Source organism: Aspergillus tubingensis, assembly GCF_013340325.1.
Source record: "Aspergillus tubingensis WU-2223L DNA, scaffold_15, whole genome shotgun sequence".
Classification (NCBI taxonomy): domain Eukaryota; kingdom Fungi; phylum Ascomycota; class Eurotiomycetes; order Eurotiales; family Aspergillaceae; genus Aspergillus; species Aspergillus tubingensis.
In genome coordinates, this window is record NW_023336289.1 from 1,457,868 (window position 1) to 1,483,502 (window position 25,635).

The 25,635-nt window shown below is 48.7% G+C and overlaps 8 protein-coding genes across 8 annotated transcripts; 3 read left to right on the top strand and 5 right to left on the bottom strand.

The window, feature by feature from the left end:
* Positions 1–1,690: 1,690 nt before the first annotated feature.
* On the bottom strand, positions 1,691–2,797 carry AtWU_11316 (DSD1 family PLP-dependent enzyme; the record flags this gene model as incomplete). The annotated part of the gene is made up of 1 exon (XM_035506416.1): positions 1,691–2,797. The coding sequence occupies one exon, from the start codon at positions 2,795–2,797 to the stop codon at positions 1,691–1,693; it is 1,107 nt and encodes a 368-aa protein (XP_035362309.1).
* Positions 2,798–3,892: 1,095 nt separating this feature from the next.
* AtWU_11317 (uncharacterized protein) lies at positions 3,893–4,569 on the bottom strand (the record flags this gene model as incomplete). The annotated part of the gene is made up of 4 exons (XM_035506417.1): positions 3,893–4,112; positions 4,171–4,209; positions 4,266–4,283; positions 4,496–4,569. 4 exons carry the CDS (start codon positions 4,567–4,569, stop codon positions 3,893–3,895), a joined length of 351 nt encoding a protein of 116 aa, XP_035362310.1.
* A 1,151-nt stretch (positions 4,570–5,720) lies between these two features.
* AtWU_11318 (LLM class flavin-dependent oxidoreductase) lies at positions 5,721–6,821 on the top strand (the record flags this gene model as incomplete). The annotated part of the gene is made up of 1 exon (XM_035506418.1): positions 5,721–6,821. The coding sequence occupies one exon, from the start codon at positions 5,721–5,723 to the stop codon at positions 6,819–6,821; it is 1,101 nt and encodes a 366-aa protein (XP_035362311.1).
* A 646-nt stretch (positions 6,822–7,467) lies between these two features.
* AtWU_11319 (voltage-gated hydrogen channel 1) lies at positions 7,468–8,214 on the top strand (the record flags this gene model as incomplete). The annotated part of the gene is made up of 2 exons (XM_035506419.1): positions 7,468–7,838; positions 7,950–8,214. 2 exons carry the CDS (start codon positions 7,468–7,470, stop codon positions 8,212–8,214), a joined length of 636 nt encoding a protein of 211 aa, XP_035362312.1.
* Positions 8,215–8,886: 672 nt separating this feature from the next.
* On the bottom strand, positions 8,887–9,960 carry AtWU_11320 (alpha/beta-hydrolase; the record flags this gene model as incomplete). Its single annotated transcript, XM_035506420.1, has 2 exons — positions 8,887–9,707; positions 9,774–9,960. The coding sequence occupies 2 exons, from the start codon at positions 9,958–9,960 to the stop codon at positions 8,887–8,889; spliced, it is 1,008 nt and encodes a 335-aa protein (XP_035362313.1).
* Positions 9,961–10,881: 921 nt separating this feature from the next.
* On the bottom strand, positions 10,882–11,441 carry AtWU_11321 (sugar (and other) transporter family protein; the record flags this gene model as incomplete). The annotated part of the gene is made up of 2 exons (XM_035506421.1): positions 10,882–11,316; positions 11,370–11,441. The coding sequence occupies 2 exons, from the start codon at positions 11,439–11,441 to the stop codon at positions 10,882–10,884; spliced, it is 507 nt and encodes a 168-aa protein (XP_035362314.1).
* A 1,147-nt stretch (positions 11,442–12,588) lies between these two features.
* Positions 12,589–13,398, bottom strand: AtWU_11322 (putative integral membrane protein; the record flags this gene model as incomplete). The annotated part of the gene is made up of 1 exon (XM_035506422.1): positions 12,589–13,398. One exon carries the CDS (start codon positions 13,396–13,398, stop codon positions 12,589–12,591), a length of 810 nt encoding a protein of 269 aa, XP_035362315.1.
* Positions 13,399–17,702: 4,304 nt separating this feature from the next.
* AtWU_11323 (type I polyketide synthase) lies at positions 17,703–25,372 on the top strand (the record flags this gene model as incomplete). Its single annotated transcript, XM_035506423.1, has 5 exons — positions 17,703–18,349; positions 18,401–23,126; positions 23,197–23,481; positions 23,558–23,973; positions 24,031–25,372. The coding sequence occupies 5 exons, from the start codon at positions 17,703–17,705 to the stop codon at positions 25,370–25,372; spliced, it is 7,416 nt and encodes a 2,471-aa protein (XP_035362316.1).
* Between the last annotated feature and the right edge of the window lie 263 nt (positions 25,373–25,635).

Consider the following 25,635-nt stretch of genomic DNA (forward strand, 5'->3'; position numbering starts at 1 on the left):
CGTATCCTACTATGATGACGGACGCGGAGACCAACATCCTAGGAATAGCGTGAACTTGCAAACAGGAAATTGGGTTTCACACACGAATTTGCCTCGCCACTCGTTGTTCAATGCATCTAGTTGAAAGTCGGAGATGACTTGAATGACCTGGGTGAGAGCCATCAGCGGAAAGACTGAAGGATGCGAAGGAATGAATGGGGCCGCTTTGTTAGTCTTCATGCCGTCCGCCAGTTTATATGAGGCTAGACACACAATGTAACCCTGCTAGGCCGTTCTCGGGGTGAGGCCCGACGATCGAATCCTTCAACTCGGCAGGGATGCAAAATCAACAAAAACGTGAAAGGTGTGTGTTGGTGTCTTTCAAAACAAGTCAAAAGTGCTGGTATGGAGTGTCCGCGGCCTGCACGCGAAGTGTATCCCGAAAAACATTTTAACATTGGTCCAGAAGAGTCCTGAAGTCCGATCATGAGGGCACCCGGTGCAGCTCTCCACCGACCCATGTCTAGTGGACGCCCTGGCTGTTTCGGCATGATCCACAGCGGAAGCAGTGGGCCAGGATCTGACATCTGACTGTGCCCTGGTCCACCCCGCACGCCTTCCGTGAAGAATCGAGTAATCAAGCATAACCAAGCACTTGACTGCTAGATCTGAGGCTGTCGGCGGTCGCCGTTCCCCGTGTGCCTGGAGAAGACGTCTTGATCTACATTAACAAATGTTGAGGAGGAAGGATCTACATGGTGGAAGACGGGAGACGGGAAGTGAGAGACCCCTCCGCAGGACCGTTCAGGGTCTCGATGGTCTTCCCCGCAAGGTCCATTGCAAGGGCCAGTGGTTGATCAAGGGTCTGAGTTCCTACTTGCATCGGTAGTGGTCATCAGCTATCGGTCAACTCCGTCAAATCAAGGAATATTAGGGACGGTGGCTGCCGAAGTCTCACATATCCGCAGAAGACATGGATTAAAGTGGAAGATTGAGAACGGTATTGAGTCAGTCACTCTATGCCCCGAGCAAGTCAGCTTGGTTGCATATACTAAAGGTGAATGATAAGGATTATCTACTGGGGAAGAGATAACATTGGTAATGGTTCATGTTCTGGTTACCACATCCACTTTTGGCGGTGGGGGCTGAAAGGGTTAAATATTGCAACAGCTGGAGAAAAGATAAGACCCACTCCGATTCCAAGGAAATACCTTCATTGTTTTTTCCCATTTTCCGCATTAATCAAAAGCATATTCTAAAGAAAGAATGTTGAACTATCAGCCAGTATCTTAACTATACTCTAAAGACACACCTCGAGCTCTACTGTTGAAATCTTTCTCTGGTTCAACGTGAGCCTGACGGGAATCCACTTTTGAATTGGGTTGCGGATGTTGTTCTTGGCGTGCAGGCATAAAATTACCAGATCCATGGTTTTCTCTACGAGAATGCGGCTCTCTTTGAGTTGGTGATCTGTTCTACTGCCAGATTAAATTCCACTACGCTGCACTGATTGAAAGACTCTGTGGCGAGCCAACTACGGTAGCAAGTCTGTCCTTTCAACGCTTTCGGCACATACAACTCCAATCATTCATACTAACTCTTATTCTAAACCTGAAAGTGTACTCGATAGAACTACAATGCGGCATGCAGAGGTACTTAAGTGAAGAGTTGTATCCTGTTCGTAGTAGTACTCTATCCCAAGAAACGCCGTCTATTGAACCTTCCCTCTAGCATCCACGGACCAGATCTCCTCAATGACTCCACCCCGATGAGCAAAATAAAAGTCATGCAAATTGATCGTCGGATCAATGTGACTCGGGACCATCTCCACCCTATCCCCAACTTTCAAATCCGGCGCCCCCTCGTCCCAACTCAGCGCACCATGCTCATCACCCAGATTCTGATGCATGTATCTGGAATCCTTACACTCCGCCAACCCACTATCTGTAGTCAACGACTTCAACCCCGCATCAATTGTAACCTGTCTCTCCCCCTGCCGACTCACTACCGTCGACAATATCGTCAGACTGTTCGAGTAACCCCTCCCGATCGCATTCCGGTAATCCGTATCCATAAAAATAAACGACCCCGGCTGCAACTCCGTCACGCCGGGCACAGAGGCACAAAACTCCACCGTTCCCGTCCCACCTCCAGTAACCACATCGATCTGGAAGCCTTCCTTGCGCAGCGCCTCCGCCGTCTCCGTCAATATCTTCATTGATGCCAAACATTCCTGTCGTCTCTCCTCATAACTATGCATATGCTGCACATGTCCCTCATACCCCTGCACCCCGATCAACTTCAGATGCTTCAGCCCAGACAGATGTCTCGCGAGTGCCAATGCCGCCTTCACATCAGCCACGCCCGTACGGTGCAGCCCCACATCTAAATCAATCAGAACCGCCAAGGGCGTCGTTATTCCTTCCCGCTCCAATGCCTCATTAATGGCCGTAGCCCCGACTTCGCTATCGACCACAGTACGCAGTCGCCCCGGGTGTTTCTTCACCAGTTCAACGAGTCGCTGGACTTTCGGTGCGCCAATAATCTCGCATGTAATCAGAATGTCATCGAACCCGGCGGCTGTGATGGCCTCGGCTTCTGAGACCTTAGCAACGCAGCAGCCTTTGGCACCCGCGGCGACGAGCCTCTTTGCTAGGGCAGCGCACTTGGTGGTTTTGAGGTGCGGACGAATGTTCAGTCCTGTGGGGAGGAGGGCGGAGAAGAGTTTCTGGATGTTGGATTCCATCAAGTCGAGATCGACGATCATTGAGGGGGTATCCAGGCTCGAGAGCCGGTCGCCGATTCGGGGAGTATACATGATTTGCGTTTCAGAGGGGGAGGTGAGTAGCGGGAGGGTGAGTGATGAGAGTGTATATTGGCGAAGAAAGAGCGTGGGAATGGGTTTCTAAAAGAGGGGATGGTGCCCCTCCTTGGCGATGAATGTTCAGGCCGTGCGCCCTTGCAGATGGAGATAGGCCGAGATCCGAGAGCGATAAGCAGGACCATCCCTACTTATCTTCAACCCTCACCACCTTCGAACATATTAAGTAATGATATGCCCCTTGTTGTGTCACAATATCAGTTGATGTTCTTCCTGGATCCCGGAAAATTGACTACCAACGAAGAATTTGTGGTAGGAAGAAAGAACAAACATGCGGAAGAATGCCTTCCCCGCACAAAGACGATCACTGCTATTTCGGGACCAGCGCAACACCCCTCACGTCTCTACTGAACATACCCCCCTGACCGACTTCTCCAGATCCCACTTACGCCTGTCAAAGCTGTCACAAAAAAGAAACAGCCTTGAGAGTGTAGATTTATGGTACTTCCCTGAGAATACTCAATTTCCACCATCAGTCGTACTATCCTCGTCAACACCACCACCACCACCACCACCACCACCAACAATAACCAGAAGAAATAATGGGTTAGGAAGGTATCTGGGAAACGATCTCCCCCTATGATTCATCAGGCCTGTGTATTGCAATTTGAATCCATTTCATGTTCATATTTATTAGCCCAACTTGGTCCCCGTATAAGACACTAGCTGTTCCAGTCACTATCTTGATTTTACAGACAACTACTGCCCCCTACCTGCCTGTTCCAAATGTACCGGGGTGGGCAGCAGCGTAATCCTGTCCATAACATCAATTTAGCGATGTGGTAGATTTTCTGCCGATGGTCTGTGAAAATGCTGTCATTCCGTCAGTTGTTTGATGATCTCCCATCATTGTTCACTTGCGGTCAACTTCAGGACGCAGATTGGGGGACGTTTCCCGTCTAGGCGTACTCTGAGAAATGTGACGCATGTAAGTGGAGGGGTGTTGTAAGCATAGTTTCGGATTGGGACCATTGAGAAGAGGTGATATCTTATCCGCACGCGCATGCCATTCTGAATGGAGATACAGTCGCACTATGGCTCTTCAACCGAGAACACGTATCCCCGGATGTCCTTTCTACTGTCCTTCCTGTCTCTGCTGCTGCTCCTGCTGTTCTTGCAGCTCCGAATGCTCCTGCGCTTGCTGTTGGGCCTGCTGGTGGTGGTGTTGCTGGTGGTGGTGTTGCTGGTGATGGTGGTCTTGGTGATGGTGGTCTTGGTAGCTGCTGTTCTGGTGCCTGTACTGCTGACCGTGCTGCCGTAACAATAGTTAGTCTAATGCCATACAATGTATTGACATGCAGAGTACTAACACGGTAGCGGCGGCGCTGAAGCCTCTGTTGCCATTCGATCTAATCATATAAATTAGTTTCTTGCATTGTGTGCTTTCCTTTCCTATTTAGCTAACCGCAACGCGTCTGGCTCCCTGTAAGAAGTGAGCTTGATAAAATCCACGGAATTAGAGTAAAAGGTAATATGGATTAAACATACCAGTATTTCTATCCCGCGGTATAGGTAGCAGTTTGCGATTAAATGGCCCCCGCGGCCACAGAACCGGCACTGCATTCGAGCCTTGTTAGCAAATTGGCATGAAGCTGGAATGACTTAGTTTCATCATAGAAAGGTTATAACACGTACTCTTCTGGGTCTCCAGCCACCGCGTCTGCCACGGTCACGGTCACCACCGCGACCACCGCGACCGCGATTTCCATGTTCTTCGTGATAAGTAGAAGCTCCAGTGTTGCTATCTGATGGCATGATGTTTACCGGAACTTCTATGTATCAAATTAGAGGAGAACTAATCTCCCGAAGGAATGCGACTATTTGAAGGGAAGATGAGATTGTGCGTCGAGAAACTGTGATTGAGCCAGGACAACAACCTTCACTGAACAAAACTACCAAACGTGGACTAATACGTATGAGCATCGTCCATTTTGGGTCTAGGTCCAGTCTCGTTGGAAGGGTGACCTTCTAACATGACCTACTGAAGGTGTCAGTGGTTTCCAGTCTTCGAATTCTTTATTCATATTATTCTTGCGTTCAATGTGCAATCAGTGTTTAACATCAATATGGCTGAGCCACTAAATGAATTCATACACATCGGAACTTTACCTCTAGAATTAGATCACTACCCTTGTATCTGAAAGTAGCCTTAATATCCTCTGGCTTCAGGTCGGTGAAATAGACTTCATACCCAGTGCAGCTGAGCCATCCATAGAGGCCATGGCCTCGAACAAATATATTCCGCAAGCGTAAATCCCGCTAAGGGCCATAGATAGTCCCCTCGAGTAGACAAAGATGTGTATACTCGTCCCCTATGATAATTGCGTGATGGGCCACTATCCTGCGCAGCACCTGCTGATGGTGGGAATTGTAAGCATTATCACGCATCATAATCCAGGGAGTATATATGATTAGTAAAACATAAGATAGCGTCCGGTATATCCGAGATCCGATAAAATCAGCCAATAATGCTTAATGGTGTGGCTTAATAAATCTTTGATTGTCGAGCTTAGACTTTCGATAGGGGATGTATGTGCGCGCCGATGGCCCGATCCCTCACAGCACGTCCAGTCAGAAGAGTCTACCAAATGGTGTCAATCATCTATCCTGAGTTGCATAATGCCATTCCAGAATGACGACTTCCACAACCTCATCTGTCCACTCGGATGTGTGAAACTGCCGACCGTTATCGGCCATGTAAGGCGTGATCGCCTAGTGTCTCGCGTCATCTCAGTGCACCGCAGCACATCCCATGCGGGGTTCAGGGCAAGAAGTACAGCCCCTCCGAAGATTATAAATGCTATGTTCATCCTGATCAGTGCCTCCGTGTCATTGCATAGACTATAGATCATCTTTCACCATGCCTACTGAATTCATCAGCCTTACCTTCCCCAACGCCTCGACTGAGGTCGCGCCTATCCCCAACGCCTCTATTGACCCCGACTACCTCGTCCGCTATGCGCGATCCCTAGACGATTATGGCTTCAACTATACCCTCGTGCCATACGATTCGTCTTATTTCGATCCCTTCACCGTCGGAGCCACCATTGCGTCGGTGACCAAGAACCTCAAGATCATCATTGCCCTCCGCCCCAACACCCTGTACCCGACCGTCGCCGCCAAAGCCCTCGCTACCCTAGATCAGCTCAGTCGAGGACGCGCCGTAGTCCACCTTATTGCCGGCGGCAGCGATGCCGAGCAAGCCAAAGAAGGTGACTTCCTCACCAAGTCCCAACGCTACGGCCGACTAGAAGAATACATCCGCATTCTCCGCCGAGCCTGGGAATCCGATGAGCCGTTCGACTGGGAGAGCGAATACTACACCTTCAAGCAATTCAGCAACCGTGTCCGTCCTGCCAACCCCAACGGGACCATCCCCGTCTCGGTGGGTGGCTCCTCCGATGAAGCCTACCGCGTAGGCGGCTCTCTGGCCGATATCTTCGGTCTCTGGGGCGAACCGCTCAAGGAAACCAAGGAACAGATCGATCGGATCTATGCCGAAGCCGAACGCGCCGGTCGTGCACCAAACGATCGCCCCCGTATCTGGGTGACCTTCCGGCCTATTATTGCCGAGACGGACGAGCTGGCCTGGGCTAAGGCATATCAGACGCTCGATAAGTTGAAGGAGCATCGCGCGAACGGACAGGGCAAGGCGCCGCCCAATGCTCCGCCGCCGCAGAATGTTGGGTCCCAGCGACTGTTGGATATCGCGGCGCGTGGGGAGGTCCAGGACCGCGCGCTCTGGTATCCCACTGTCACAGCGACAAATGCGCGCGGCGCGTCCACAGCATTGGTCGGATCGCCGCAGACTATTTCGGATTCGATCTTAGATTATGTGGATTTAGGTGCTGAATTGATCTCTATCCGCGGGTACGATAATCTCAACGATGCGATTGATTATGGGCGGTATGTGCTGCCTAAGGTGCGTGGGGAGTTGAAGGCGAGGGAGAATGGGAACTGAGGTTGTTGAAAGATGTATTTAAGCTTCACTCTTCAGGTAAATCGAAGATGATGAATGGTAACTGTCAGATAAAGTTGATAGAAATTGACTGAAAGGGTTTGCTGCCCCCCACCTGACTGAAGCTGTATGCGTTAGTAGATAAGGCACACAAGGCATCAAACTGATAAATGGCTACGGTGAGAAAAACCAGTAAGGAAAAAGAAAGGTAGGAACAGTAAAGACTTCAGCAAAAGCAAGCATGTCACTCTAGACTCACAAGAGAATATATGGGTCTGATCGAGTTGGTTGACCACAAGTTCTCGAGCATTTTGACAAACAGAAAGGGGAAGAAGAATTTTGGAAATGTAGTCTCAAATCAAACCAAAGGACTCTACTACATGTCCAGGCATCCAAACTCACCACCTGAAAATCAACGCCAAGAACTGCACCACGCTGCATCTTGAGCACGATAAGCTTTCCTCCAGCCAACCGAGCGGCAAATAACATCTCACCACGCGACCGTCTGGATAGTTCATCTTACTCGGACCACCGGATTGCTCCACCCGTTCAAGCCACCTCTCCCCCCATCAAAACACTCTCATCTTCTCTCTGTCCTCCCAACCTCACCCATCTTCACCAAGAAAACACTCCCACAAAAACAAAGACCATGCGATCTCCAAGTGACCCTCTTCTCGCCTCCGAAGCCCAACCTCTCCCTCCTGGGCAAATATATCTCCCCGACGACGATGAAAACACACCATCCACCGAGCCCCTCATTGCACGCTGCCGCCGGTCGGCCCGCAACTACCTCTCCTCCCGATTCGGTCACTATCTCGTCCTATTCCTTGTGTCTGTAGATGTTGCCTGTGTTTTCGCTGATTTCTTGATTGAAATCCATGTGTGCGAACTGGAGAAGAAGTACAAGCATGTGCCTTCCGGGTGGGAAGATGCTCAGGAGGCGCTGAGTATTACTGGACTGGTGTTTTCGTGTCTGTTTATGCTTGAATTGGTGGTTGCTGTGGGGAGTTTTGGGATGGGGTAGGTCTTCCGATCCATACATTGCCTTACACTTTCGTCACTTCACAGAGCTAGAGTAGTTGGGTTGCTCGAGGTATGGGGCATTGCAGCTAGCTAACGGTATCATCGCAGTTACTTCTCATCTAAGTTCCATATCTTCGATTCAGCGGTTATTATTGTTGCTTTCGCCATAGATGTGGCCATGAGAGGGTTGGTCGAGGAACTGGGTTCCTTGGTCGTCGTTTTGCGGTTGTGGCGCGTGTTTAAGATTATTGAGGAGTTGGAATCCGCTAGTGCGGATTCTTTGGAGGAGTATGAGCGCGAGATTGATCGGTTGAAGGAGGAGAATTATCTCCTTCGGCGGAGGGTGGAGTATGGGGGTGATGGGGTGAATTGAGCTTGGCATGGTGTTATACTACCTAGGTATGTACATGTGTGTAGGGTATGTGGTGTGGGGTAGGCTGGCTGGTGGGCTGAGTGGATGATCAGAAGTGTTCTTTGTAGATGGTTTGTGGTGTGCAGTAGGAGGTGATCTGCATGGGAGATTCCGGGTATATAGTCCTTGGTTGTTGTTTGGAGATCTTCTGGTAGCGGATCGAACATAGACAGTGATTTGATGGCGATTCGAGCGTCCAATTACTCATATCTGTACCATTTTCTTGGAGACCGCACCAGGGCGCAATATCCCTGGTAAGGCTGAGAAGATGCAGGAAGCTTACCACTTCTCCACCTCATCCTGCACGATTCTCCACCTACACCCCGCACTGAAAGCGACACACGATCGCATTTTCATATAACTAGGAAATCTTTAGGAGTGAATGTGTCGCTACACCATACATATAAATCATGTGATTTTTCAGGCACCATTATATTTGCAGTATACACCTTCATATAAGGAATTAGCCATTTCAACAATCCAAACATTTTCATCGAAATAAATGCAGCCGTTAACCCGCGTCAGACCTTTTCTGCATGAGAGCATATGTATTGAATACTCTACACGGTATGTCTGTACTAGACTCATAATCATCTATGCAACTTCATGAAAGGCCTTGCTAACCCAGAAGCTCTAAGCTCGACCAAAAACCTCATCAATAAACTCCAACCCCCTGTTATACGCCTCCACAGACCCCTTTGCCGGCTTGGGCGGAAATCCCTGACTAAAATCCATCAACCCATGCGCACCCCCCTCAACAAGCAACAATTCCGTCTTAACACCCAACTTCTTCAACTGCTCATAATGGTTGATACTCTCTTTATCGGGGACAACATCATCCGCAGTTCCATGCACAAACACCGCAGGCGGATGCTCCTCAGTCACATGCAACTGCAAAAACGCCGGCTTCAAGTCCTCTGGAATAGCAGCCGCGCGCTGCGCATACTCCAACTTATTCAACTCCGCACCTAGCCCAGGCCGTCCCAGACATCCATCCAGGAACGTCCCATCCAATTCCCACCGCACCGTCAGCGCAAACCGGTTCGTCATCATACCGCCGTCTTCGGGCATATCGTCGCTGACGACGGTCTTGTCGGCAAGTAGCTTGGGGACTTCGTCCAAGTTCACCGTGCTGGCAATGGAAGTGGGAGGACGGCCAGTCGTCCAGTGATCGAGGAGCCAGTCGCCGGCGCTACCGAAGCCGGTTAGCATGGCGGCGGGCTTGGGGGTCGCGTAGATGCAGGCAGCGCGGGCGGAGTATCCGCCTGCAGAGAAGCCGGTTACGGCGACGCGGGTGGTGTCGAGGGTTGTGCCTTCTGGGAGGGAGTTCTGGAAGTCTCCTGCTAGGAAGCGGAACATGGCTTTCGCGTCTTCAATCTGGTCGAGCGCTGTGGTGGGGTGGCAGAGACGGTAGTCTGCGGAGATGAAGATGTAGTTCTTCTGTTGGCAGTGGTCTGTTTGCTCTGTTAGGGACTTGTTTGTCTGCTTTGGTCTTTGAGGTATTACGGGGGAGGACGTACTGTATAGCCAGTGCGGGAATCCCATGCCCCGGCGGGAGCCGGCGGTCATGCCGCCACCGTGGTAGTAGATGATGGCGGGGAGATTCCCGCTGGCATTGGGCGGTAGGTAGTAGTCAAGCTTGACATCGTGGCCATCTACAGTGAAGTAGACGAGGGTCTTGCCTCCTTCAGGAAGACGTGGTGGCATGATTGCTGGTTATGCGGGGTTGAAGTGTTCGGCGTAGGGACTATGGCCGTGTTAGCGACGCGGTGACTGACTGAATACTGAGTGAAGATTACCAGTATATACAGAATGTTCTGGCGAATCAATGTGTGGATTGTTTTATAACAACGTGCCAATGAAGCGCAATTTGTATCCAAGATCAGGCAGCAGCGGAGACTGGAGATTCTCAAACATGATGATGTTGAGCCGGGTGAGTATATAGCCGCTGACCCCACCATGCCGGCACGCCGAGATTCGGCACTACCTCGGCTTTAAGTTTATCGCAAATAGACTCGGTGGAGACTTTGGTTGCAAATGTCCTGAAAAGGCTGTGCAGACCCCAGTATTTCTATTTATGGAGTCGTGGTGAAGATTCGCCGAAAGCTCGATGACATCACACCATACTGTGTTATACCTATGCATCCGAGGTCTAGTTGTCAGACACGACACTGCAAAGCATGCCTCTTTTTTAGGGGAAGAATTGACGAGACAGTGTAGGTCTTTCTTACTGTACCCGTGATCATCCTTTTCTTTCTCTTTGAAGTTACGTTCCACAAAGTTCTTCGATTTTGACACAAGTCTCAAGTGTTGGTCATATTGGCGGTTGCATGATGCATCCAGCACTTTCTACTAAAATTCCGTCGTTCACTCTGGACAGGCTCTGTTGTAGGTGCATATATTCCTGTTTCGATAAGCTAGATTAAGGACAGACTAGACACAAAAGAATCAAAACACAATTTTGCGCGGACTGACTGCCATCACCCGGGTATCGGCCAAACCCAGACAAACAATGACAAGAAGCACTACAAGCCCGCAGTAAAAATCAAACAAGCAAACGAGCGAAACAGGACCAATCAAGACCCGTGAGCAAGGCAAAACACTCCGCACCACGGTCTGAACACACAACTAGTGGCAGTAGCCGTTGGACATCTGGTAAGCCTGAAGACAGCTATTGCATCCATTCTGGCGACAGGTGTTCTGCGAGGTACAATCGACAGACCTGCACATATCCTGGCTTGGCATCTGAGTGCCCGTGGGCAGTGACTGGGATACGCTGCTGGGCGCCCTGGAGGGTAGCTGGTCAGAATCAGGGTTGAGCAGCTGGTCAAGGTCCGTGACTTCGCGGCCGTCAACGCCTTGAAACACGCGTTGAAGACGGGCTGCATCCCGCTGTGGCAGGTTTTGGATGTACTGGCTGATTTGCTGCGGGCTCAGTTGCTGATAAGAGACGACCCGGTTGGCTGCGTCGACGGATCTCAAGACGCCGTCGTTGCCGAGGAACAGGACTCCGTTGGGGGACTGGGGGATGTTGTTGATGATATCGGTGACATTTTGAGTGCTCTTTGGTGGGTTAGAAAGGTTGTTGTTTGTTGGCTAGAGGAGAATTTGCTTACATTGGATGTGGTAGGTACGGCTGGAGCGAGAGCGAAAAGAACGCTCAGAACAGCCAGAATTTGGGCCTTCATTTTGTTGACAAGGTTTGAATGCTGATTGAATATACTGGAACGTCTCAATTGCTTCTCGACTGAGTGTGGTTGCTGAAGATGATAGAGATATGGTAGGAGAGAAGCACGTATTTATATCAGCTTGCTTCCTGCAAATGTTACATAGCCTTAGGCATCTGTGTATTTTTTGCCAGACTGCCTCCGACATGTTCCGAGGTGTAAGCTCATGGCAGCACAAAGATGATAACGGTGCTGCATGATGGACTGTGCAACTTTCGGGTAGCATTGCTGACACCGAGATGGTGGTAGTGTCATCGGCTTGTTGTGAAAACGGGTTTTATTGTCAACTAAATAGACGCTACTGAATAGCTTGTCCTCTGGCATAATTTGAGAAGCATTTATGTAACGTTAGGTTGACCTCCAGGAGAAGAGCGTTACACTGCAGAGCATCCAGACGTAGGAATATAATACGTAAGATGTCCAGCGGTTGATGTCTGACAATAAGACTGACAAACTGTGACACAAACCATGACAGGCCGCATCCTTACTTTCGTCTTTTAGAGTTATTATGTCAGAAGCTTCATCAGCTTTTTCTTCAGCTTCAGCTGTTTTGCCCAAAATCAGGCAGCGCTCATTTCACAAGCCTCCTAGGGAGTGAGGCGGTAGCATGATCTTGTGTTCCGAGAAGAAAGGTCTGGATTCCTTATTCCACAGTAGCCGGGCACATCTTGGGGTAATTCGATCAAGTTTGAGGCGTATGTACCATCTAAGCTGACATACCATTTTGCTTGACATATCACCAAATGCATCATGTCCGCACAACATAGTAGAACTTCTTGTTATAGCCTCGCTTACAGCAGTCCCAGAGTATTGATACCCTAGCTAGGCAGTTTTGCTTGAGATATCGCGTCCCTACAGCCAGGTCGGGGTGGGATCGTGATGACGGTCGCACTATCGCTCCCAGCTAGAAGCCTACTCACTCATTTGACTATGTGCAACTAGTCCGTAATAATATGACGCTATAGCCTCTTCTGTTCAAAGAAGGACTCACGATTCCTGTCCGATATGTCACGAACCTCAGGGAAACCAGGAATATCAGTATGATCTAAATATTGAAATATGGCCATTGATACATGCTTGACAAGAACAGACCCCCTTAGGAGTCAATCTATGTGGCTTCATGAGAATCCTCATCGTGCTCCTCCCCAACCGATTCGAAACTGATCCCTCCAAAGGGGTCAAACAAATCTCTATTGTCACGTGAAGCAGAGCACTCCCGCAATTCATACTGGCCCCATAACAGCGCATCACGGATTGCTAGCTGATGTTTTCGAAAGGGAATTGTACCAGTCTCCATTCCTGCCAACACATCGAAGTGAAACTGACGATGTTCAAACCTCAGTTGCTCGGAAAACGACTTCTCTTTCAAAGCCGGAACATGCGCGTATAGATAAGAAATTTGGCAAGCCAAAACGAGTGATAGCATCTCATAGTTGCTGGGGCAATCTAGCCAGCTCTCGATCAACGCATCCAGAAAGCCTGCCAGTGGCGGAAATGGCACCTTGAGCGATGGCATGACTTTCCAAGGCACAAATTCCAATCGGGTATCAGATGTCAGAGGAAACTTCCAGTCTGTCGCAGGGAGGAGAACCATTCTCGTCTCACCGTCCGGGGATATCAATCGCTGCTGAGGAAAGTCCACCAGATTCACCTGTGCATTCCCAACGAGATGCGGTATGTGCATATCGAATAGCCACCCCGCCTTCGCCAGGATAGTGGCAGCCATGTCAATATCCTGAACCAGAATATACAGATCAAACACAGCAGTAGGAACACCGTAGTAGTCGAGAGTGTCTTCAAACCATATGGCGTGCGAAATGTGATGGTTCATAAGCACTTGGCAGACATTGTATCTTGCTTCGCGTCCGCCTCCTCCCGTGCCAAGATGATAGTTGAGCCTGAACTCCGTAACTTCCATTATGATTGTGAAGACAAAAGACTAGATTGCCTCTGATTTCAAACTAAGACTTGAGGCAGCTGATAGCTGCTGCTTTGTCGACATCTGAAATAGCTATCTAAATCATGAACTTTGTGGAATAGGCGCCAACACAGTAGAAGGCTTCGGCCGTACGTTGATCCGGCCTTGACTGGATCGCCACCCAACTCAAAGTACTCTTAGAGCATCACTCTACTCTGGGTCTCGACACCTACTTACGGTAGCATAACCCGGCCTCGTCACTTCTAGATTCCTCAGCACTATCCACTCCCAAAGGGCCACGTCTTGACGCGCTTGCGCCGTTTGATCCCACACCAGTCCTTGGTCGTATCCCGCTTTCCTATTGCTCCCCTTCAGCGCTTAATAGTAGCGGTAGCCTGGTATGCGGAAGCTATAATTAGACCTTGACCACCGTTCTGCTTAGGGAATAGCACTGTAATCCAATATTATGTTGGGAGTTACATTTCATTCATCGTCTTTGCCGCCGTTAATCTTCGGGGCGCTCCAATGTCATCGCATGATTCCTTCTCATTTGCCAACTCCAGCCTCGGACATCTGTTGACCTCAAAAGTGATATTAAATTCCTGATGCTTTATATTTAGGTCTCTTTGGTTTCTCAAGGTTGGATGTTGTCTATATTATGGTTTAAACCACTGGCACTGCTACACTAGGAGGCAGCATCGTAGCATTTGCAGTACAAGTTCTTATCTGAGAGGATTGAAGATCCCGTAATAGATCAAAACCAATATTAAATATTTGTCAACAGTAGCTTCTCTAAAACTGGGCTGACTATTGATTTTCACCATGTGAGGCGAATAGCTAAGAGCTGGGAGCAGAAGGCGCTGTCGCAATCACCTTACCTGCAGCCTTGTGTATTTCAGGCAGCAGTGCAAGGTTGTGACTAGCACAATTGTCCTAGAAATATCAACGCATCGACATCAAATATACTACAAGGGTATTTCTTCATTTTTACTTTGATTTTGACTAGGCTGCCACTGATCAAAATTTCACACTGTTTGGTGATTGTATTCCTCCGTCGCTCAACCGCATTCTATATGCTCTAGGTAGCATCAATACATCGGAAGGAGCGTAATTAATTGCTTTCTTGGTTCCACTGCGGTTATATAATTGTGACATAAATCTAGAAAAGTAAGCTGGTAAGACAAAAAGGTCGATTAATATCATGAATCAGTTACTAACTGGTCCCACCTCTCCAAGCAAACACCATGACCTCTCCAGACCTTCACCCCCCGGCAGAAATACGCGCCGCCGCACTTGCAGTCGCAAACGCACTCACTCAATATGAGACCTACGCTCTTGTCGGCGGCAGCGCATGTGTGATTCTCGGCTCTACCCGTGCAACCCTAGATATAGATTTCGTTGTTCCTCAAGGCGAAACCTCAAACGCAAGACAGTTGCTGCGCGCCTCTCCTGACTTTAGATGACTTTGAGGTTGAAGCAGGAACGAACCACACAACTTACAAAGCACAAAGACCAGTGCAAATTGAGATTCTAACACCATCTCTCTTATTCAAGGAGCCCTTTGATCAAAATACGGAGGTGATTTTAGTCGAAGGGATAAAGGTTTTAAAGCCAGCTTTGCTTCTCAATGCAAAATGCGGCTCAATTACTGGTCGATCTACGGAGGACAAGAGGAAGACTGACTTATTTGATATTAACTTTCTCCTCAACTTCTGCGCTCAGAACCCAGAATACCTTCCAGGGGCTGATGAGGTTCCAAGAGCAACAAAGCAGCTCGTTGACATTCTTGTTCAGCTTTATGGAGGCGAAGAGGCTTGGATTCGAGCGGGGTATGACATGCAGACAGGTAAGACAAATCCTACGTGGGGTCGCTCATGAAATCTCTCAAGGCTGATGCAAGATGATCAGGTCGATTCAGCAAAAACTAGGCTATATTCCTATATTATATCCTGATATATACGAAGCGTTAGACATTTATCCGTGAATACACGCTATGTTGTCGTATTTCATTGGCTTGCCTAGTCTAGATACTATGTCATGTCTCGTGCCTGTGGCTTTCTGCTCATGAGCTCTGCGCTGTCTTAGTTTTGAAGTACGGGCCATGTCTATGAGTTCGCTATCCCAGGGGGTGAATTAATGAATTGTGCCATGGATTTTGGATGTTTCTGTCTGAGGTTACCGTTTGGAATATCAAGTGACATAGCGTCTAATTTTCGTTTAAGTGAAATTGGGATTTATTTAAATGATAGTGTCAATTCATTTCTCCTTTCTTTTATTTTCTTGCCTTCTTCCAGATAGTCAACCAATTGAATCAGATAAAAAGTTTATTGAGAATAAACATGGTGACTCGCATTTGTCTGCTGGCCACTTAGTCTCGCTGTACATGAATCTGCACCATTCACTAATGCACACTATCGTGTGCTTTTATAGATATCAAATCAGTCGATCACTTAGTCGATCGTCAATGGGGAGCTGGGTGTGAGCCTATGAGCCGGAAAATGAGATCAGGCTGAATGTCGCCCTCGAGGTACCTGATTTCCGGTTTTCGCCAGATCATCGCAAAAGCCAACAATTCGGCGGCAATAATGGCTGCCGAAGGCTTAGCTTAATCTCTGCGCTATAAGGCATCGGAGAGATCTCGCGGAACGCTAGTTTGGACCCTCGGTGAGAATGCCCGGGTCGCTTTGATTGTTTTCCAAAAGAGCGTTCAGTTCTTCAGGCTGGATTAGGAGTCGGATTTGACGAGGGTGGTTGAGAATAGCGGTGAGGCCCGCGACATCATTCATCATGCTGCTGCATGTGGCCCATTTGACTCCGAGGTCACATAGCAGCACCGGTTGGCAAAGAAAAAGAAAAGAGAGAAAAAAGCAATGTCTACCGTTGATTTTAGCAGGAGTGGACAGACTTAGGTTATCGGATAGGAACGATGATCGAAATTCTCCGGCCTGAACCAGAAGGCTATTGGTTATAACCACCAATAACGTACCATTTATGCTCGCCTCCGACCTCAGTCAAATAATAACAAGTCTCAGCAAGACGAAGATTGCAACGAATGTATTGGTGGTCATGACTTGTCCAACTGGTTGGGTATTCAGGATCTAGCTTACCTGATTCCGGCAGTGGACTGGTCGGAATTGGTTCTGGTCATGGAATACAGGGTGCTGAACTGCTGATAAAACCGGAGCAAAGAAGTTCTTCCTGCTCCAGTTTTATGCATTAGGAACTAAATAGTTCGCCAGTCCCTGCGCGTGAGAATACTCAAACAGAATTTGAGAGGTCATGTTGATCGCCCACTTCCTGTAACTGACCGCCTGTATACCATGAGCATGGGATGTTGATCGCTGAATTCAATCAAACACTGTTACCCATTAGTCTGGTCTTTTTTGAAGAAATGAGATGTCACATTTGGGGGGTACCATGCCTCGGCGGCTAAGTACATTTTTTTGACTAAATGTAGATCGGCGGCTAATACCCTACATCCTACACACCAGGTACGTTTGGTGATCTACAGTGGCTGAACGTTCATAAGCTGAAGAACAGATATCCCCACTACCATGTATAGGATTGGTCACAACTATGATTTCTAATTATTCGGTTTATCGATTATAGTACTTCTTGCATCAGACCCATTGGTGGTTTACTCTGGGTAGATTGTTATTCGCTGACATCCACGCATTCGCAATAGCTGGCGAGGCATACGTCGCCAAATAAAATCACTTACCTTCAGATGTATAATCCGAACCAGCGCTTTCATTTCCTTCGCTTTAAATCTACAAGATATTTTCGAATCAGAGCAGTATCATGATAAGTGGTCGGAGTGTCTATACTCCACCTGCCCAACTTTTATTACGAGTTTCAGAGATCTATCTGCAGTCACCATTCTGAGATCCTTTTTATTGAAGAGCACTTACCACTAAACCCGAACAGTGTCAATTTTGAATTTGCCTACACAGGTGATTGAGCTGATTAGAGTTTGAATCAGGCTCTTTCTTGATCGGGGAGCATGTAAGGGTAGTGGCATTATAGTTTGTATGCAAGACTCTACTTCTTAATGTATAGTACACGTATCATTATAATGGCTGCCTCCAGAAGGCAATCCGAGCAATATTGTTCGTGCGGCTGATGATCGTCTGCTGTAAATACTTGCCTACCCTTGAATACTTAACAGGCCTTCGCCCAGCTCGTCAGGCTAAAAAGATCTCACTGATTCTAGCAATCCACTGTGCACTACCTTGTTACCGACTTAATAGGTCATTGCTACACTTTGTTTGCATCATCCCATACAAATCCTTCATACGCAGCCTATGTCTAACACAGTGGCACCAGTTCGCGCCAACGGAGATAGGGCCAATCATGCTGTTGTCACCAACAGTATATGTCTGGATGGCTGCCATGTTGGAACCGATGGTAATGGTCCTTCTACCAATGGAGATCATGTTCCACAGACTGCCTTACAAGTCCCTATCGCCATCTGTGGTATGTCCGTACGCCTCCCTGGAGGCTTGCATTCACCACAGGAACTATGGGATTTCTTGATTTCCAAAGGTGATGCCCGTGGCCCAGTACCAAAGTCTCGATACAGTACTGCTGCACACTATTCTGAGAGGTCGAAGCCGAGCACCGTTAATACCGAGTATGGGTACTTCCTCGATGAGAGTATTGACCTCTCTGCCATTGACACATCATTCTTCAACATGAGAAAGGCTGAGGTTGAACGGCTAGACCCACAACAGAGGCAAATTCTGGAAGTTGCCAGGGAATGCATAGAAGACGCAGGCGAGGTACACCGTAAAGGACGTTCGATTGGCTGCTATATAGGCACGTTTGGAGATGACTGGCTCGAAATGTTTGCGAAAGAAAACCAACATCATGGTCCGTATCGAGCGACTGGATACAGTGATTTTATGCTGCCAAACCGGGTTACATATGAGATGGATCTAACGGGCCCAAGGTTCGTACGTTGAAGATTGGCACTACACGCATCTGCTAACTTGAAGCAAAGTATGCTAGTCCGCACCGGTTGCTCAGCCTCCCTTGTCGCACTACATGAAGCGTGTGTGGCAATTACCCGTGGAGACTGTGAGGGGGCTGTTGTTGGCGGGACCAACTTGATAATGGGCCCAGGCATGTCGGCTGCAATGTCAGAGCAAGGAGTTCTTTCACCAGAAGGCTCTTGTAAGAGCTTCTCTGCCGATGCCGATGGATATAGTCGCGGAGAGGCTATTTCTGCCATTTTCATCAAGCGCCTGTCTGATGCCATTCAGGATGGCAATCCCGTTCGAGCCGTCATTCGCGGCACAGGATGTAACAGTGACGGGAGGGGCACCGCCGGCCTACAAATTCCCAATGATGTCGCTCAGGAGGCTTTGATAAGACGAACTTACAAGGTGGCGGGTATCACAGATTTTGGCGAGACTGCATTTGTCGAGTGTCACGGTACCGGGACGCCAGCTGGGGATCCTATTGAAGCCAGAGCTGTTGGCCGAGTTTTCGGCCCTACTGGTGGCGTACAGATAGGCACCATCAAGCCTAATCTCGGTCATTCTGAAGGTGCTTCAGGCCTCACATCAATAATCAAGGCAGTGATGGCTCTGGAAAACCGCACCATCCCTCCGAACATCAAATTCAATGAGCCCAACCCCAACATCCCGTGGAATTCTTGTGGGCTCTCGGTCCCCACGGAGCCGATGCCGTGGCCTGAGAGACGAAAGGAGCGTATCAGTGTAAACTCATTTGGCATTGGGGGAACTAATGCGCACGTTGTTCTCGATTCTACTCTCAGCTACGGAGTCTCCCCAGCCCCCAAGCAATTTTCCAACTCTCCAGAACTACTTGTCTTCTCAGCCAATACTAAAGAGTCCCTGGAAAAGATGATTCTCAATTATGAGACCTGGGTCCAGAAGAACCCGGACAGGGTTACCGATTTGGCGTTCACTTTGGCTAATAGAAGAGAGCATTTGTCTCGTCGGGCCTTTGCCGTGGCAGGCCCAACGGGCTCGATCACACCTTCGCTGCCATTGAAGGCTGGAAACCCACCCAACATCGTCATGGTATTTACCGGCCAGGGTGCCCAGTGGCCAGAAATGGGCTGTTGTTTACTCCAGAGCCCATCCTATCCTGTCTTCCGAAAGACAATCCAAGCCCTCGATGCGCATCTACAAACCCTCGACCATGCCCCCGATTGGCGCATTGAGAATGAGCTTCAAAAGCCAGCAAACCTCAGCAGACTTGGCTTAGCTGAAATATCCCAGCCTCTCTGTACAGCCATCCAAATTGCCTTAGTGGATACTTTCGCCTCGATTGGGGTCCATCCTACTGCTGTTGTCGGTCATTCCAGTGGGGAGATCACGGCTGCATATGCTGCGGGGAGTGTTACAGCCTATGAGGCCATCACGATTGCATTTTATCGTGGTCAGGTTACAAGGCTGCTCTCCAAGTCTGGGGCCATGGCGGCGATAGGAATGAGTGCTCAGGATGTTCAGAGATACCTGGAGCCTGGAGTAATCATTGCTTGCGAGAATTCCGCCCTGAGTGTCACCCTCGCCGGCGATGTCGAAGTGGTTAAACGTGTGGTTTCCAGGATCAAAGACGATCAACCTGCTATCCTAGCAAGTCTTCTGCGTGTCGACAAGGCATACCATTCTCATCATATGTCCGAGGTCGGGCAGGACTATTATGATTCGATCAAACAAGAGGTGTCTGCTAAACTCCCCACTAAGCTGTTCTTTAGCAGTGTCACGGGCAAGCAGCTTATACCGGACTGTGATCTCGGGGCAAGATACTGGCAGAGAAACCTAGAATCACCGGTACTCTTTCATTCGGCTATCTCATCTATTATGCAACACAACATTGCAAACAACATGATGTTCCTTGAGATTGGACCTCACTCGGCGCTCGCAGGACCTCTACGTCAAATCTTGAGTGAGCATTCAAATACTTCTCACTATGTCCCAACACTTACCCGCAAACAAAACGATGTTGAATCTCTATTAGTGGCAATTGGAGCCCTGCACAGTCGCAATGTTCCTGTGGACCTCGGCAGAGTAATCAACAAGGGCTCATGTTTGCCAGATCTACCTAGATATCCTTGGAACCACACGCAAAAATTTTGGTACGAGTCCCGGCTGAGTCAGGGGTGGCGTCACCAAGAACATGCACATCACGATCTCCTGGGTGTACGGATTACGGAGAGTCCAGATTTCAATGTGCTATTCCGGAACATTTTTCACTTGGAAAACGCTCCATGGATCCGTGACCACAGGGTCGGTAAAGACATTGTCTTTCCTTTCGCTGGATATGCCGGCATGATCGGTGAAGCTGTTCGGCAAGTGACCATGGTCAATGAGGGATTCATTCTGCGCAAGGTGACTATTAGCACTGCCCTTGTGCTAAGAGAAGAAACTCCTGTTGAGATAACAACTATGCTACGTCGCTGTCGATGGACAGACTCTCTTGATAGTGAGTGGTGGGAATTTAGCATTGCATCACACAACGGAACTACCTGGACCAAGCACTGCTCCGGAGAGGCCAAGGCCCATGATAAAATCTTAAGAGAAGAGAAGAAGAACCAACCTTTTGTGCGCAAGATTAAGAAACGTCGTTTATACCAGTCCTTGGCCAACTCTGGTCTCAACTTTGGACCCACGTTCCAACGCCTTGATGACGTTCGATCTGACACTACAACGACGAACGCGACATCGGAAGTCACTAGAAAGGAAGATGATGATACGAACTACCATGTGCATCCAACTGTCATTGATGCCTCACTGCAGCTTCTCAGTGTTGCCGCAACTAAGGGCCTCTTCAATACTAGGGGCAGGGTCATGGTGCCCACCAATGTCGAAGAAATCTGCGTCTCCCGTTGCTCTGAGGATGTCCAAATACGAGCCTCCGCATCTTACAGTCAAAGCAATTGCATTTCTGGTGGATCTCTGTGTATTACTGCTGATGGTAAGGTTGTTTTGCGCATTTCTGGGGTCAAGCTCTCCGTTCTAGATGATCAGGTGTCTACGCGATACGCTGAACCGACGGCTCGTGCAGAATGGGGTCCTCATATCGATTTCTTAGACCCCAACACTCTGATAAAACCGTCTGCTGTTAACCGGAGCATACACATTCCAATCTTGCGTGAGCTAGTTCAGTTATGTTTGATTCATACAAAGAGAACGATCTCAGAATTAGACACCTCGATTGACTACATGAAGAAGTACAGATCGTGGGTCAACCGTCAGTGTCAGACAGCGGAGCTCCAACGGCTTGATAAGTTCGATAACGCGACAATCGAGATCAGAGTCAATTCCATCGCCACTGAACTATCACAGACCCCAGCTGCCGGTGTTGCTGCGGGGATTCAGAAAGTCCATAGCAACATGAGGGATATCTTTACCGGTGACAAGCAGGCGCTCGATGTTCTTCTTGCGGATGACATACTAGTCAAACTGTATGTGTATGCGGATCAATGCGACGAGTCGCTATTCTTTAAACACTTGACACACAGCAAACCTAATTTGCGAGTGCTCGAATTAGGCGCTGGAACTGGTGGCTCCACTGTTAACTTCCTGAGATGGTTGACACCTGGTGGAAAGTCTCTGTACTCAAAGTACACCTTCAGTGATATCTCGTCTGGTTTCTTCGTCGCCGCTAGAGAACGATTCAATGCTTACCCGGATATCGAATATCTTCCTCTTGACATCAGCGAAGATCAATCAGAGCAGGGCTTTGACGGTCGGAAATATGACCTTATTCTAGCAACCAACGTCATTCATGCAACTAAATATCTCAATATAACTTTGAGCAATGTCCGAAAACTACTTCACCCTAATGGCCGACTCTTGCTTCATGAGCTCACCCCAAGTTCGAATTGGGTCAACTATATCTGGGGAACGCTAGCTGGATGGTGGTACGGTGAAGATGATGGCCGGGTTGATCAGCCATATATCAGTGTCGACCGGTGGACAGAAGAGCTGAAAGCTGCCGGATTCTGCGCTCCTGATGCCGCGGTTCCTGATGCAGCCGCACCCAATCAGCTAAATACTATGATTCTGGCTAGACCAAAGATTGAATTCTCCCCTAGGAAGAAGGTCACTCTACTTACTATTGTTGATTCCGAGGATGCGCGTTCCATCGTCCTAGGCCTACAGAACAGAGGGTATACCATTGATCGCCGGGGACTGCAGGAGCCTTTGCCGGACGGGCAAGACGTCATTGCTTTTCTTGATGATGACACACCATTTCTTGAACAGATGGACAGTAATATGTTTGAGTCACTCAAGGCCTTGGTTGATCAAGGCAATGACTGCGGTATTTTCTGGTTGACTGGTCTGTGCCAGGTTCAATGCAAGGACCCACGATTCGGCCAGATCAATGGGTTTGCCAGAGCCATACGATCAGAGATGTTTATTGATTTCGCCACTTGCGAGGTTGACTGTATCATTTCATCTGTGGACCGAATCATTGACGTGTTCGAGAAATTCCAAAAACGCGAAGAAGATGACGTTTTCAAGCCAGAGTGCGAATATGCCATTATACAGAACACCGTCCATGTCGGACGGATACATCCCTTCTCCGTACAAGATGAGCTTACAGATCCAGAGCCTAATGGGGTTATTGCTCTTCGTTCCAGCAAGCCTGGCTATCTCACTGCTTTACACTGGGTGGACGAGGAGATAGATCCGCTGGAAGCTGGCGATGTCGAGGTCGAAATCCATGCCACTGGTTTGAACTTCAAGGTATGTCGGAGACAGACCAAATCACAGTATTCTAGACAAAGCTGTAAGGTGTTTCTAACTTCGGGTACAGGATGTTTTGGTTGCTATGGGCATTGTTGGGGACTCTGGACATGGATTTGGTTACGAAGCAGCCGGCATTGTCCGCCGCACCGGTGCCAGCGTAACGTCTGTTAACACTGGCGACCGTGTTATGCTCATATCAAATAGTGCATTTTCCACATATAGAGTTGTGCCGGGGGATCTTTGTGAGAAAATCCCAAACGACCTGAATTTTGAAGATGCTGCTACCATGCCTTGCGTGTTTGCTACATCCATCTACTCCATCTTCACCATCGGTAATCTGAAAAGGGGCGAGGTAAGTGCTTTTTCTCCCCTCGGCATCTAGACTCCTTAATTTGGAAATATGTTTCTCTGACCTTTTCTTGGTCCAGTCCATTCTTATTCACAGCGCCTGCGGTGGTGTTGGTCTTGCCACTATCCAGCTTGCCCAGATGGTCGGGGCTGAGATCTATGCAAGTGTCGGAAACGAGGAGAAAGTCGCATATCTGATGAATACATTTCATCTGCCTCGGAATAGAATATTTAATTCACGGAATGCCTCCTTCGCGGACGATATCATGCGAGAAACTAACAACAGGGGTGTTGACTTGGCACTGAACTCATTGTCTGGCGAGCTACTGCACGCTACATGGGAGTGCATTGCGCCCTTTGGTAGAATGATCGAGATTGGTAAACGAGACTTGCTGGGCTCTGGAAAGCTGGAAATGAATCCTTTCTTGAGTAATAGAAGCTACTGTTCCGTCGATCTGGATCAGATCTGTTCCTTGAAGCCGACCATCGCCAAGGAGTAAGTATTCAATGAAGGGTTACATATGCTGGCTTTCAATAACCGAATACTCTGCAGGCTGCTCAAAGACGTCACCAGATTATTAAGGGAAGGTCACATACATCCTATCCGTCCCATCAGGACCTTCGACTCAGCCCACATTCTGGACGCCTTTCGGTACATGCAGCAGGGTATCCACCTGGGCAAGATTGTTGTGTCCATGCGCAATGCAGCTGGCCAGGTCACTCTGGACGAGAATATAGCGCACCATAAGAAGATCATTCAGTTTGATAGCTCGGGAGCTTATCTGCTCGTTGGTGGTCTAGGAGGCTTGGGTCGTTCTGTCTCTACATGGATGGTAGAACGAGGCGCCCGTCATCTCATCTACCTTTCTCGTAGCGCTGGAACTACTGAAGAGCACTTGGAATTTTCTCAAGAGCTTGCCAGCATGGGGTGTCGCGCTGACTTTGTGCAAGGGACCGTTTTGAACTTGGACGATGTCGCTAGGGCCATGACTCAGGCTCATGGCCACCTCAAGGGGATCTTTCAGATGACCTTGGTTCTTCGTGATAGCAGCTTCTCGCGCATGACGAAAAACGACTGGGACACTGCTGTTGACCCCAAAGTCAAGGGAACGTGGAACCTCCACCATGCGTCCACTTCTATCAACGCTGATCTTGACTTCTTCGTTATGTTCAGCTCCATGTCTGGCATTGTTGGAAATCCTGGTCAGAGTAACTATGCGAGTGCTAATACCTTCTTGGATGCCTTTGCTCGTTATCGCTTAAACCTGGGGCTTCCGGCCTGTGCCGTCCAGGTAGGTACAGTCGAAGAAATAGGATATATGGCCGAGAATGAGACATCCACGCAACAGACTGCCCGTATCAGTGCCACGGAGGGTGACATAACCGAGCAGGAGCTTCTTGAGGCCCTCGAAGTAGCTGTCGGTTCGACATCCAGTAACTTATATGTTGGAATCCGCTCCAACATGTGCTTGAGTGACCAGGGAAACCGTTCACTCTGGCATGGGGACATCCGAATGGCCTTCTTTCATAAAAACGCGGAGGGTCATTCCACCACGAGTTCGCCGTCCGGAAATGAATTGCAAGCCTTCATCATTAAGGCGAAGGGCGACGCCACTTTATTACATCAGTCCGAGTCTGCCCATTTCCTTGCTCGAGAGATTGGACGGAAGGTCTTTGAATTCCTGCTGAAGCCAGAGGAAGAGTTGCAGACATCGTGCTCTCTGTCAGAGCTGGGTTTGGATTCCCTTGTTGCTATTGAGTTGAGGCAGTGGTGGAAATCAATCTTTGGATTTGATATCAGTGTGCTCGAGATGGTGGGAATGGGGAGCCTAGATGCTCTTGGGGCGCACGCTGCCAAGGGCATGCTTCGCTCATTTCATGGTGTTGAAGAATAAGTGAATTGGGCGTTCTCTGGGAACATTTCTTGCTAGGAATTTGTGTACTCGATGGGGTGATTACATACTACAACACCACACAATGATTCCTGGACGAAAACATCTGTATGAATATACGCGGATACTAGTCTAGTCATTTGACAAAAACAAGTAGCTTAACGCACATTTCATGCACAGTTTATTTAATTTTTCATTATCATTCTCGCTCAGTGACCACGAGTGGTCTTAGAATATACTAATTGATTCACACAAGATCAATCTTA